Genomic DNA, 15,158 nt, shown 5'->3' on the forward strand with positions numbered 1-15,158 from the left:
CTTTCCCGGGATTCTTTTATCTAATCCAACCTTTTCTTGCAGAGAACATGTCTCTTCATTTATGGCATATTGTTAATTAATTAATTTCTTTTTTTTAAAGAGAGAAAAAGAAAAGAAAGCTGAAGTCATTTATTATTGAAAATATATAATATACATAGAGTGAGAGAGGGATAGAGAGAGAGAGAGAGAGAGAGAGAGGAGAAGTAATATTAGTAAAAAAAAACTAATATCTGATTTGCAATGAGGAGGGTTTTCTGGGTTTTGGATTGGTTCAGCAGAAAAGTGAGCAGAGCAACTTGTTTCTTTTTTCTGTGTATAGAATGCCCTCTTCGATTGCTTCTCTTCTCCCACCTCTGCAAAGTACAACTGTCTTCCTGGATGACCCAAAACCCAAGTGAAATTCACCAACTAAATATTTTAGTCACCACTAGAGAGCTAGATATATTCATTATTAATGTAGGTATATTTATATGATTTCCTGGATAGCACGCTGTACAATCTGTACAAAATTAACGTTGTAATACTAATTAATATATATCCAACTCATACTTGTTTATCAAGACCCTATAGAATTTTTCGGATTGACCTTTCATTCATTTTTTATTTACATGGAAATTTAAAATTACGGTTGATGTCTTGATGATAAAGCAGGTTAAATGTGCATGTATATTCGCCAGTTGATGTATAAATAAAAACCTAAGTGCATTTAGCGGTTAAAGCTTAGTGACACCAAAATGAACCTTGTCGTTTCTCATGTTGGCACCATTTAATTTTTTGTAAGACTCTTTAATACGTACATGCATGTCTCCTTATCAACGTCTACATCATATCATTAGCTGCGTCCTGCTTAGTTGGTGTTTCACCATTGGACAGCCTAGTCAATGAATTTTCGAGGCCACCAACTAGGCAAGTTCTGAATCTGATTTTCATTGGGAGTAATATCATTATGGACATGAGTCGGATTTTGAATCTTTTGACCCAATTTACTATATCATCGATCAGGTGAGAAACTTCTATCCATGCAGGATTGACAGTCCGAGTTTATACCGACGTTTAAAGGAAAATTTTGTATCATGTCGTCGTTGGTTATAAAAAAAAAGTGCTATTTTGCTCTCCATTAATTCTCTGGGTGTTTAGATTGTCTCACCATATATACCTAAACTTGAGGCTAATAGAATGACAATGATTTTCTTTCAATTCGGTGATAATCTCTTGAACTCCTACAATGGGGAGAAATCATCATCTGTCAAAAACCAGAAAGAGAAGAAAAAAAAAACTGTGAAATTGAGATGATTAGAGGAGCTAATCGATTTGTGTAGAATAGATTCCACAAATGGTAAACAAACATAATAATGCCATTTCCCTAACTAGCAGTACCAAAGTAGGTTAGAGAATTGCAGCACATGAATCAGGTTTTTGCATCAGAACCTGATCCATCTCGAGAAGCGTTCCCTTCCCCATGGTAATGAAAATGAAGGGTGCAGATTAATTTCAGCTGTAGCTGGCTGCACCATATCAAGATAACTTCACCATGTAAAACGTACGATTCAAAATTCTCTCTCCATTGAGACTACGCAACGTGTCGACTCCACTACATCCAACGGCACCTGATTCCCACCGCCAGCTAAAGAAGAAAGTAGAGAGGGAGGGGAAGGGATAGGGGTCTGGTGAGAGATTTCTGACACTTGTCATGTGAGTGGGGGGTTTATGCCAAAGTTAGAGAACCTCCCACTCAATCACTCAATACTTGTAAAATATTACACCATCAAAAGCACTTATTGCAAGTCCCAGCAAAATCAGTTGGTAGATCTGAGCCCTCCATATGGTGGGGCCATTCTATACTATACCAATTGCAAGACTATATATATATATTTCTTACTTTCAATGTTACTGTTACATGATGTAATAAAAATTTTATTCACCTATACCAATGTATATAGTTAAATTTATCTCTTTTTAACTGGTTATAAATTTAGGTTTAAATTCTGAAATAATAATATTTTCAGCAATGTGAAAAACTGAAGGTCATACGTCCACGGTTGACGGTACACTTGTCTCTTGACTCTTCTAGAGCTAATCTACCAGGATCGTGACAAATCACAAAAATCATGTCTATTGGGTGTTGTTTTCTTCTTGTCTTTTTTCTAATTTAGATGTAAATAAAATCATGGGCCTCGGCCCAAGTCCGACAAAATAATTTTTTGCCTTCTTTTATTTATGATGCCTGTTTTGGTAAGTTGGTAATGAGTAACACTTGAGTGATACCTTAGTTGATGAATCTCTCTTCTCCAATTTTTATAGACTCCAGAGATCTTGAGTTCAATTCTCATTAAGAATATTAATATCCTTATGGCCCAACGTTCGGCTTTGGCCCAACTTATTCTATCGTCTAGTGAGAAATTTTTGTACGTGTGGAACTAATGGTTCGATTTTAGACTATTATCGAATGTCGACCAAAGGGTAAACTTGAACGGTGTGGTAATCTTTTTGAAAAAAAGTAACGAGTAACTACCCATACAATATATCAACGAGGGGTGGCTTGATTAGTAATCGATTGTGTTAAACATATGTGTGCTCAATGTTTGATTTCAACGGTAAATATATTTATATAAGGTATTTTAAAACAAAAACCTACCTACACAATAGAAATTTGGTATTCAAAATATCTAAAAAATAGAATCAAAACCTCAATGACTTTGTGACAGGATTAATAAATAGCAATAAATAAAATTTAATATATTATAAGAAAATCCACCCACTTGTTGTGTATATATATATAAATAGTCCCCACACTTGATTGAGCTAGCCTGTTTTCAATATCACTATATATATAATTGTATTTTTCTTTCACTTCTTCTCTCCATTTCTTCCAGGCTCCAGTACGTACTGCTAGTCTGCTACTGCACATTCTGATAAAACTCCGAGTCTTCTTACACACACAAAGTAGTCCTCCCTTTTTATCTTCCCCATCCCTCTGTCTCTCCAATCTCCACCCCTTTTAAATACTTCTCCTGAGAAAGAGGGAGTGATTATATATATAAGTATATAACCTCTCTATCCAGCCATGGAAATTGACCAATTCAAGCCTGCAACTACAGCAGAACAGATGGAGATGATGTTGATGAGTATGGACAACAAGCTCCCCGATTTCTACGAGCCTAACTACCACGACGTCGTTTCATCTGTTCCATCTCATAATGATGAGTTCACTACTAATGTCACCAACACAATAAGTGCAGTCCCACCACATTTTCTTCAAAACCCACCTTCTTTTGCTAGCTTACCAAATAGTACAATCTCATTCTCTTGTTGGGGTGGTGGAGAACTATCTGATGATCATTCGAATAAGAAGAATTCGATGGCGGCGATGAGGGATATGATATTCCGGATGGCAGCAATGCAGCCGATTCACATAGACCCTGAAGCAGTGAAGCCGCCCAAGCGGAAGAACGTGAAGATATCAAAGGATCCGCAGAGCGTGGCTGCTCGTCACAGGAGGGAAAGGATAAGTGAAAGGATAAGGATACTTCAGAGATTAGTCCCTGGAGGGACTAAGATGGACACTGCTTCTATGTTGGATGAAGCTATTCATTATGTCAAGTTCTTGAAGAATCAAGTGCAGTCCCTTGAGAGATCAGCTTCTGTTAATAATAAGAGGTCAATAACTAGTAATAATTCAGTAACTGCAGGGATAGGGTTCCCTGTGGCAATGTCTAATGGAAGAAGCTATGTTAATCCTCTAGGGTATAACAAGCCATTTCATCATCAACCTCCTCCGCCTGATCATCCTCATCAAGGTCTTCATTATTATGGAGCTGCTTAATTAGTTGATTAACTCATGGGATTGCATTTTTAGAATGACCATGCGTATGTTGATTAGCTTAATGTGGGCATTGTACGTGTTGCAATTAATTACAGGATGATGATTAGCATCTATTTTATCTTACATGTGTTTTTGTTTTTTGCCTTAATTTTTTGCGGTTTTTTTTATGAGTGGCTATGGAATTCTCGTAATTGTGTCACTGGCCAGAGAATGAAAAGCTTGTAGGCCATTGATTGTGTGTAATTGTAGACAAGAGAGAGCGAGAGGAGTGTCACATTGTCTCTGGGAGTAGCTTTTTCAGTAGTGACAGATATTGATAATTATCTTTGTCTGTCTATCCTACAAGAAAGTTCTAGCAACGCCAATGACAACAACACCCACATCAATTTTATGCGTTAAAGGTCCATTGAAATATATAGGCCGGCCTGGTCCCCTATTGTTGTGATCAGAAATTAAATATATCAAGACAAAACGAATTCACACCACTGTGTAAAAAGTAGTAGAGTTGGAGTTTTGATCAAAATAGCACTCTGGATTCAATTAAATACTTGTATAACATTGATACAAAATTTATTATTAATATAGCACTTCACGTCAATCAAAATGACGAAATGGCGTGACTGTTTTTTGTTTAATCATGTCGTTAAGAGTCAATCAAAATGGCGAAATGGCGTGACTTTTTTGTTTAATCATGTCATTAAGAATGACGTCATTCACAATCTTGTTCAATCACGGCGTGATTGAACAAAGAAAATCGTCTGGTCTTTTTGTGTGGTTTTTGTTCATCTCATCCCCAATCAAATGCCAAAGAACACTACTTTCCTGATTGCAGCAAACTGGGTGTCCTTTGTCAAACCAGACATGAACACAACTTTCCCCAAATCATCAACTCCCAGGTTTTGTTCAAGTAATTCATCAATCCCAAACTTCTTTCTCGAATTGTGTTCTTGAGCATGGTGAAAGCATTTGTAGTTACCAATTTTTCTTCAACAACCTTTGTGGGTTTCTCCACAAAATTCTTGCAGATCGAGTCGCTCATCCGCTGCAACACACCCAAGTTGGATGGCTCTGAACCATACTCAAGGCCTCAATCCGTCGCTCATCCTGGACACAAACCCAGCACCTCAACCTCTTGTGAACCCGGATCGGGCGCGACAGAAGTGGATAACAGGTTTTGGTTCGTGCTTGGGTTTTCGGTCGAGGGTCTCCTCGTCATCCTCATTGTGATGCAAAGCTCAAAGAAAAAGGGAAAAATTGCTTTGAAGGACTTCTGGAAGTTCAAAGAAAGAGGAAATTGTCTGAAATAATTGAGGAAGTTCAATTATGGAAACGTCGATTGGGTTCTTGTAGCAGTATTTGTGCATTTGAATTGATTGTCATAGTATTTTACTTTGAAGGAATTATGAAAAACCCCATGTATCACGTCACTCATAATAACGTGATTATAAAAATATTACGTTATTCACGTCATTAGAAACGACGTAAGTATTATATTGATAGTAAGGTTGTACCCAATGTTATATATGTATATATTTTATTCGAGAGTGCTATTTGGGTAAAATATCCACTGAAATTATGGGCCTGGTCCCCTATTGTTGTGATAAGATTTTAAATATATCAAGACAAAACGAATTCACACACACTGTGTAAAAAGGAGTAGAGTTGTCTTGTGTTACTTAGCTAGCTATCTGGATCAATCTATTTACACAACCACTTTGATAATAATCTAGTTCATCATCTCTACGGATTTATGGCGCATACAATTTTATCTACGTCGAGAATTCGATTTTAAATTGGCACAATTATTTTCAAGTGGTTTACGATGGGTCTCTGTCCAACTAATATATCGGGAAAATTTACACGTGTCTAGTCCGACGTGAATTTGAGTTTAATAGAACATCTACAGATCACGTATGTTGAGTTTTTCTCGATTAAAAAAACAATTTACATCTACTTGTGTATATATGTTTTATATTGTATTATGTTTGTGTGTTGGACAAGAATTGTAACAGGCAAACACATGAGATCTTGGCCCGGTAATGGTAAGAATATGAGAGCTTGATTTCTATATATATATATATATATATATATATATATATATGTTACATAATTTTTGGGCATATTTTCCAAAGCCAAAAGGGTCGTGAAAGATCGAGATAGAGAGAGAAGATATGAATAAGTGCATTAGAAATCCACGTGAAGGACTGACAACGCGGTGGTGGGAGATAATTACACAGGTGGCACGGGTGTGATGACGTCGTTGTCCCTCCAACGCCTTCACATGTGAAACTATCTACTTGGTCAACCCACCTCGGCTTTTTCCCGCTTACGTGGACTTCCACGTCAGACTCTTCCTTTAACCCAAATTCTAGATAAATTGGATAATCAATAGGAATGCAAATCTCATCAGAAGCTTCGATCGATCCACTCCAATTACCATTCATTTTTTAGCTATTCTTGCACATTAATCTACCATAAGTATAAATAGGCTTATGTAATTTTATTGTACTTGTGTTTTTATGGGTTGGAAATATATATGTAACTAGACCTTAGTCTGAAAGACTTCAGAGATAAATTTAATAAATAAAATACGCATTTGAGTTTATAAAATTCGGTTGTCAGAAGGAAAATTTATGTATGCGCGGACTTGATAATCCAAATTTATACCTATATCAAATGTCAAAAAAATAATTTTGTGTGATATTATTGTCGATTAAAAAAAATAAGTCTATAATATTAAAACGAAAGTCTCTATAATATGATATCCTCTGCCAAATGATGGTGTTTTTTAATAAATACGATTGTGCTCTTTTCCTCAAAAATTTTTTTAAAAAAAATACACTTCCATTTGATTGAGGTGACGAGGTACATCTGATGGCAAATCTTTAAATTATTTTTTGAGGCTCCATATGATTATCGAAATGTTGACAATGAGCTCTCGATATAAATTATAACATATATAGTCTATTCTTTTTTTAACCAAGAACGACATGTTTATCTTTGGACATCGATATGAGCTTAAATGCAAATTGTCATATTTATCCGCTGAGAGATTTTCCACCTAACGGCTAACAATGGGATAAATTGAGTTGAAGTTGAGTACGTCACCATAAAAAACATAAAATATTTAATTTGTCAGAACCTCTCATATATTCCTATATATATATCTCTACCTCATCAAATTGCAATCCCGTCCAACCACAATAATGTTAAAAAACATAAAACATAAATGAAATAATCTCATGATGCATGGCATCATGTTCTTCTGAATCATATATGTTGGAGAAGAAATGAGAGAGAGTAGGTTGCCCCCCAATGGAGGATCCTATTAGAGAAGTGCTTATGTCTCAAGGATCATGCCTCACTAAAATCCAATATTATATATATGTGTATAAATATATATTCTTCATCCCCACCCAAATATCAATTCAATCAAACTGATAACCTATAATATAAACCCAAAGGAGGAAAACCAAAAAGCCATGTATAGGTGTATGTATACATATCATGTACATACATTTGAGTGGACAATTAGCCGCCTTGTGGGGCCGCGGATAAGGTGGCAATTTAATATGTATTAGATTTTCAAGATACAATGTTCGGTTCTTCCTCTATAAAGAATTAATAATATATGACAAGATGGTATAAAATAAGGAAAAAAAACGTCATTTCTCTTCCTTTCAAGGATTAATAACAAAACTACATGCTTTATCAAAAAAATGTATTATAACCGCATTCCCCATATGAAATCGAGTGCATCCATCTCATCATTTTATGATAGTTGGGATGAAAAAACATTGAAAACCGTAAGACTGTTGATATTATAATTTCCGTCCAAAATTGACCTGATCGACTAATGTTGGTTCTCTCTCAGTCAATCATGCTAAAAAATGAATGTTTTTAGGAGCGCATGCAAAATTCTACTATAAAAGGAGGAGGAGAGACAAAATGGTAATCGTCATCATTAGTAAATTTTCTTTAAATTTTATCGCTAACTGACTTAAACATCGGAGGTTGCTAAATGCTTGGAAGACTAAATACCTTAACGCAATATGTAGCTATGCAAAACTAGCCTAACATGCGCAGCTAAGTACTAGTCACTGCATGTCTTAATACTGTGCTGAAAGTTCCCCACACAATATTTAATGGTCAACGAAGGTACCAGAATACCCATGTGAAATGTTACCACTAAAGGTCCCAAAATCAAAATAATGAAAGCGTGTTATTGTGGATTCATCATGCATATGCACAAATGATAAGGACCCGTTTTACCCTTGTACATATTCAAAAGATGTAAACTATGGTCAATTAATTCACACTAACACACATACACACATACACATATATTTTTTTATAATATATATATATACATATTTGATATTTGATACACACAAACATTGAAATCATTGGGTGCCCTAACTAAGCACACTCATATTTGCGTATAATAGGAGAGTTTAAGACACTAAACTCTCCTATTAAATCTATATACAATACGAGTTATTAATGTTACTTTTGGTAACGGAATTGACACGTTAAACTTGATCCTCCAAAGTTGATACGTATAATAACTCAATGTTTGAATAGTTCTAACATAGTCACTCGGAATAATTTCAAAATTGAATTATTAGATTTGTGAATAACATGTCAACTCTTTCAGTTATATTTAACTCTATATAGTGTATATTGAGATTTGAGACTAGAGGGAGACTAATGAGGATTGTCACAGGATATATGGACCAGCGAAAATGAGTGCATTTATTTAATGTTTGGAAAACAAACACAGTGAAATATATATATTGGTCGGTCGGATAATATTTTGGTGGAGCCTATTCCCGGATATGACAAAAGATCTAATCTTTGCGACAATATTCTTTTCTTTTGCTTAATTTGTCCATTTTTGATAGGTGGGAAATGTGGAATGTCATTCCCACACAAACTGTTGAAATTCAAATTTGTCGTATACTCTTCTCTCCACCTCCCCCCCCTCTCTCTGTCTCTCTCTCTCTCTCTCTCTATATATATATATATATATATTTGTTTCTAGAAACATTAAAGAAGCTATAAAGCATTAAAGCCATAGTTAATGTTGACCATATGGTAGAGAAGAAGAGTTCATTGCGGACTGTAAAAAGTCGAGTCAATGTATCCAGTCCATTATGTGACTGGGCATTTTGACGCTACTGGCGTAGGCTAAGCTGGCTAGTCAACTATACAAAAATCACCCTAGTCGTACTAACTTCCATAAGATCATGTGGTTCATTGAATTTATCCTCTTTTAGTGGGCATTGTCTCCTCTCTCTGTTTTTTTCTTTCCTTCTAAAATATGTCTAGATATTAGTTTTGCTTTTGGCAAGTATTCTTGCGATGGGATGATCTAAATGATGGTAGTCGCCACAACATTCATTTCCTCTTCTTTTTTTTCCCCTCCTTTTAAGCATAATTTTCATGGGCTCTTCTTTAAATGGGCCCTTAATGAGCTAGGGCGAGAAAATATGGGCTAAACTTTGCATAAATTATAGGGAAAATTAGGACCAGGTGGCATCTCTCATAAATATTATCACTTTAGAGCTTACATATAAGGGGCTTTTTCTCTTATATAGTACTAATTTACGGACTCAAAATACGTACTGGAATTTCAGCCGTTATATCTCAATGATTGAGATTTCAATCAAACAAATTCTTTTGAAATACCCAAATCGTAGATCCTTTCAAATCGTAACTTTTTGTCGATCGGGTGAGATGAGTGAAGATTTCAATTTCGTGCTTTCGGCTGATAGTTGAGTGAAGAGGGGTGTTCGTCAGAAGTTCTGGTGAGAGGAGAAGGGTACTGAGTGAAACGGACGGAGGTGGAAGGGTTCTGAGATGTTCAGGTAGAGAGAGAAGAAGGGGTCTACGATTTAGAAATATATAAAAAAAAAAGGACTAAAATCTTAGCCGTTGATGAGATCCGATGGTTGATATTTCAGTCCGTATTTTGAGTCCGTAAATTAGGACCATATAAGAGATAAACCCTACGTATAAATATAAAATATTCAAGTTTAAGGGCTCTTATGTTTTAGTGACCTTCCCCTATTCTAGTCCTCGAATAATAAATTTTTGTTCCCAAACAATTTTACTAAACAAAATTCTCAAATAAAAAATTAATCAATTTTTAACAAATCCAAATCGATTGATTTCTCTTTCTTCCTTTCTTCTATTTGTCTCTTTCATTTGATTGCTGAATCTGATTTGAATCAAAAAACAAGAAGTTATCGTCCCATGCCAAGTCTCGCTTCAATTTCGTCTCCCCTCTGTTTTGAAGATAAAATCTCATAGTTCTTGGTGAATGACAAACAATAAGAAGAAACGAAGAAGAAGATATGGATAATTTTTTGCGGTTTTCATTTTCATTTTTATTTTTTTCTGTTTTCAGATTCAGCATTGCTACTCGTCTAGCTTTTTTTGATTGAAATTATAATTTTATTGTTTGGCCACAAGAGTTGGGAGTTCTTATTCTGGTCACTAGATCTTCTATAGATAAATACTAGTCAAAAACCCGCGCGATGCGCGGGTATATTTTTTTATTTTTTTAGAATTTTTTCTCAATTTTATAGATGTTATAATTTTTTCTTTCTTTTTTTTTTTTTTTTTTTGAGTACAAGTACAAATACAATATACGACACACCACCAGATCAAGCCTATGCCCCACGCAGGAGGCACAAATCAAGCCCACGCAGGGGCAGACTAAGCCCACACACCTCCTTATAAATATTCGGAGGAGGTGAGACTAGAACCCATGACCTCAATCAGGGATATGCAAAGTCATTGCCACTCAACCAATGGCTCATTTGTTATAATTTTTTCTTTCAAATTGAAATTGATTGTTAATAATTATTTATGAGAATAGGTATTATACTAATTCAGATCTATTTACAATCTATTTTAAACTTATCTCAAGATAACTCCAGTAGTACTCGTCAATGACATTAAAGCCTAGCGGGGTTCATGTACACAGTATCGATTGACGACGTGAACAAAACACGACAAACTTTAGCATCCCACCGGGATTATCACATTCTAGGTCAAGTTCACAGCTGACTTCACCATTTGTGTCCTTTTTAATTAATCAACCTTACACACCAATCAGTCATATTTGTCAATTTCTTCAATGACAATAATGGCCAACTTCTGTAAGAAGCCCCATTGCAAGAGAAGTACTGATTACACCAACACCACTGTTGTTCAGGTAAGGCAAGAATTCTTCCAATGTTGAATTGTTTATAGAGTAGTGGCAATAACAAAGAATCACGTCATCATGCACATATGAAAAGACATCCAATGAAAGTGCAGTAATGCCGGTTCTATATGAAAAGACATCCAGTGAAAGTCCAGTGATGCCGATGGAACGGGTCCTCCCTACTTCCTTAAGTTTTTAAGAGCAGGAATCGTAACATAATGATATATGTGGTCACAACCAAGTAAAACCAAAATGAGAAATATCACTATATTCATAAATAAAAGCATAAAGTCACAAAGAGAAATCAATAATAGATGATATTGGAAAAACTTAAAGAATGTTGATAACATAATTAAATATAAATATACTATGTGAGCAACTGATGCAGAGATCCGAATCCAATTTCATGGCATTGCATGTATCCTAAGCCCCTGTCCCATGTCGTTCATAAAATTTTTGTGGAAGCAGGAGCGATACATGGTTATGCCTTGAAATATACAAAAACACTACTTAATACATGAAAATAGAAAATTAAAAATGTGAAACTAAATTAGGACCAAAAGACATAATAGTATATATAACTTGCGCATAACTACACATTATGTATATTGGAGATGCTTCCACAACTGCATCATCCAATGAATAAGAGGACCAACTATGAATTAGCATTGCAAACATTTCCGGGAACATTATTGATCAAACAAAGTTCAACTTTGCATTACAAAATTATCCTTCAAAGCAATTGACTTTTACACACATGGACAAAAGAAACGTAACAATTGCGATATTAAATATTTATGAGAGAGATAACAGGAACTTATATAATGTCTTAATACAAAAACCATGAACTATATAAAAACATCTAGGATTCATGGTAAACCATTTTTTTTCAAATCTTGGACAGAATAATCCTTCAGGAAATATTATTTCCTTCCAAGCCAAAAATATAAATATTTTAGGTCTACCTCTTTCTCCTTGGCCCTCCCATGCTGCTTGTTCTGTTCAAAATTAGCCCACAATAAAACGAATTAAAAAACTTAGCATGTCATGTTTGAGAATTGATCAACCAAACCACAATACTAACAAACTTACAATGTCATGAGGAGTTTGAACCTCGTCATTAATGGGAAACGCAATGAATGCAAAGGCGAGAAAACTCACCATTCTAGCTTCCAATTACTTAGATAAAAGAAGACTGCAGAGGTCATTAACTAAAAGGGATAGAAGTGTTCAAAGTTCAAACTAATTAATAAGAGAAGCTCATATATAATCCCATGCACATACGTAGAGATTTCAAGCCTAATTAATTAAACACGATACTTAATATATACTGGCAGTCTCACTATATGGTTGATGATGATGATATTCTTTTGTTGCTGTCTCTTCTCTCAATAAACTCATTCGCTATCAACTCTCCTTCAATAGGCAAAAATTGAAGGCCACATTAAATCAAAAAGACTACAATTATTTAAAACAGTTGCAGTGGTAAAAAAGTTAAATAGCAAAAATATAAGATGTTAACACATTAGAAGTGTATTGTAAAAAATAATTAATTGTTAATTTTAAAAATAAAAAATAAAACTATTCTTCCAGCTTTTTAAAAGTAATTTTACAATAACCACGTCCAAAAATTTATTGTAATTTTACAATCCCAGCAACCAAAGTTAACCGTCATCGGTATGTTCCATCAATAGAGTTTGATTGCCCCGCAAATTTGTATGCACGCAAACGCATTTTTAAAGCTATATGGAAATTAAAAGGAACCTTTTAACAAAAAGAAAACAAATGGGTTTATGTAAGTATTAGAGTGTTTCCGTCATAATTGCTTATAAAATGGACCAAATAGAAATTTGTATCACCACGAAGAGGTTAAGCATACTTGGTGATTAACCAAAGAACGCATAACACTTAAGTAAAGATCTATCTAGGACTTGGGCCATTTGTAATCTGGGACTCGCAGGCCCCTTAACCTCCTCTCTTTGGCTCCTTTTTTCTCCATAGAGGACCATGTTTACACCTTTGACTTCCCCTTGACAACCAACACCAACTCAGAAACATAAACCAACTGTATTAATTGAGAGTCAGTTGCAAAAAATAATATCACCCCCTCTCCAGAGGAACAAAAAACTAAGATGAAAAAAAAAACTCTTTGATGGTTTATGAGTTTATCGATGAGAATGTATATAACTATATATATAACAATGCATATTTAACTTGGATAGGCAAAATATTTCGATCTTTTGTGTTTGCATAAAGAAATAGAAACAGGAATCAGCCGCAATACCTGTCATCAATTGCACGATGGACGTTTAGGAATTCAAATGGAAGTTTACACCAAGGGCACGTGAGTTTTTGAATGTAGGTAGCCACTCTCAGGATGCAAATCATGCTGCATATAAGAGGAAACAATATACACCAATAAATTTACTGTTACAATCATGCATAGAACAGGACCAATATCATCAACTTTGAGACATTAAAATCATAGGCATTCCCTCACCAGCGTCAAAGCAAGAAATTAATTGCAGATTCATTCATTCATACCGTCTATGATTTTTCTTTATTTGGGGTTAAACACTGAAACTCATAGGACCCAATATTGTGCTTCTTCAATGGCAGACACCCAGTTGCAACAGCAATATCAGTCCCTCCAAATCTTGATACTTGAAACACTAAAACAATCCACTTTAAGACCCAAACCCCGTTATTGATCAAAGTCAAAAAAAAGGGCAAACCGTGATAATGCACAAATAACTATTTGATATAAGAAAATCAGCAATAGGATTGAAGATAGACCCTAAGCAATAGATCTATCTATCTGTTCCTGCCAAAAAAGTAATTAAGTGAAAGAATGTTCTTTGTTGTAGGTGTAGGGAATCAATGGGGAAATTGACAAACTCTCTCAATCAGCCATCCAAACACAAACCCCCAACCAAAGAGCACAAGATCAGGCTTGATTTGAACCACCAGATTGGTATTGCTTTGCTCCACCAGATCGTTCTTGCTTTGAACCACCAGATCGGTCTTGCTCCGGTCTTTGAATTGGGCTTCGTCTATCATTTTGAATGGGTGTAAGGAATCGACGAAGAAATTGAAAGCAAGTAAAAAAAAAGTTGTATTCAAGATTAATCGAAGAGAACCCCATAATTCAATCGAAGAGAAAACGGAACCCATAAAATTTCTTGGCGAATAAATAGATAATCATATTAGATAAAAACCCATTTAACAGAAAACATCAACAATCACCTCATAACGATTAACAATCAAAGAAAGAAACAAAAGAAACAAAATCTTCCTTTACCTCTCGATTGTTGTGGAACAACCGGTCTAGTCGTCATCTCGAATCGATAGAATAAAATCCCTACAAACAGATATCGAAAAAGGAATCAATCTCTCTCTGTCTTTCTTCCTGTCTCTGAAACTTCCTCTTCTCTTTCGGTTCAGAGAAATCGACTGGGAGAGGGGAAGTGATAGAAAGGTCTCCTTTATGAAGTGGAGGAGGCGACATTCACTCACAACCTTTTACGTTTTTTTTGATCTTGCCTTTACTTTTTTTTTTCCACCTCTGGTATTGTTTTTGTTGGAAAATTTGTGAGTGGAGAAAAATAGAGATAAGAAAGAATAGAGTGTCCACGTAGGCATAAATAAAGAGTTTTAAAGATACACTTGTCAAAAAGATATCAATAGTTGTTAGAGTCTTTGGTATAGATAGATGTTTTTTTGGGCCACTAAACAAGAATTACTTCTAATAGAGGCCACTGGGCCATAATCTTTTCTAATCTATATGTGTAGACTAGACCCATTGCCCCATTCTTGGCCCATGGTTTATTGTGGCCTAGGCCCAAAGCTCGCCGTTTGTATTAAGCCCACAGTTTTTTCCCAGCCCACGATCCAAAAAAAGACCACCATTTCAGGCCAGAATTGAGTTTCTTCTCTATCAGGTTGGCGAATAGATTTAGTTTATATGTTTGGTCAGGTTATTGAAACTAACTATTAAAAACTTTATAACTTATTGTGAAGGTTCTTCCACCGGAGTTGCGTGTATACGAGTATGAAGGACTTATATCTAAAAATGAATTTTAACAATAATAATAAATCAAGCATTACCTTAATTAATGA

At 35.1% G+C, this 15,158-nt stretch overlaps 1 protein-coding gene and 1 long non-coding RNA gene across 6 annotated transcripts; one reads left to right on the forward strand and one right to left on the reverse strand.

Moving 5' to 3' along the window:
• Window positions 1–2,882: 2,882 nt before the first annotated feature.
• On the forward strand, window positions 2,883–4,091 carry LOC120009921 (transcription factor HEC2-like). Its single transcript, XM_038860654.1, has one exon. It carries the CDS (start codon window positions 3,065–3,067, stop codon window positions 3,821–3,823), a length of 759 nt encoding a protein of 252 aa, XP_038716582.1. The 5' UTR covers window positions 2,883–3,064; the 3' UTR covers window positions 3,824–4,091.
• A 7,604-nt stretch (window positions 4,092–11,695) lies between these two features.
• Window positions 11,696–14,665, reverse strand: LOC120008404. Of its 5 annotated transcripts, none has more exons than XR_005470499.1 (4): window positions 14,341–14,488; window positions 13,584–14,092; window positions 12,132–13,428; window positions 11,696–12,037 (listed from the first exon to the last, which is right to left on the reverse strand). It is a non-coding gene; the product is annotated as an uncharacterized LOC120008404 (long non-coding RNA). The 5 variants fall into 5 exon arrangements; XR_005470500.1 differs by having other exon boundaries at window positions 11,717–13,068; window positions 13,324–13,428; window positions 14,341–14,535; XR_005470498.1 differs by having other exon boundaries at window positions 11,717–13,428; window positions 13,584–13,711; window positions 14,341–14,665.
• Between the last annotated feature and the right edge of the window lie 493 nt (window positions 14,666–15,158).

This window comes from Tripterygium wilfordii, chromosome 11 (assembly GCF_013401445.1).
Source record: "Tripterygium wilfordii isolate XIE 37 chromosome 11, ASM1340144v1, whole genome shotgun sequence".
Taxonomy (NCBI): domain Eukaryota; kingdom Viridiplantae; phylum Streptophyta; class Magnoliopsida; order Celastrales; family Celastraceae; genus Tripterygium; species Tripterygium wilfordii.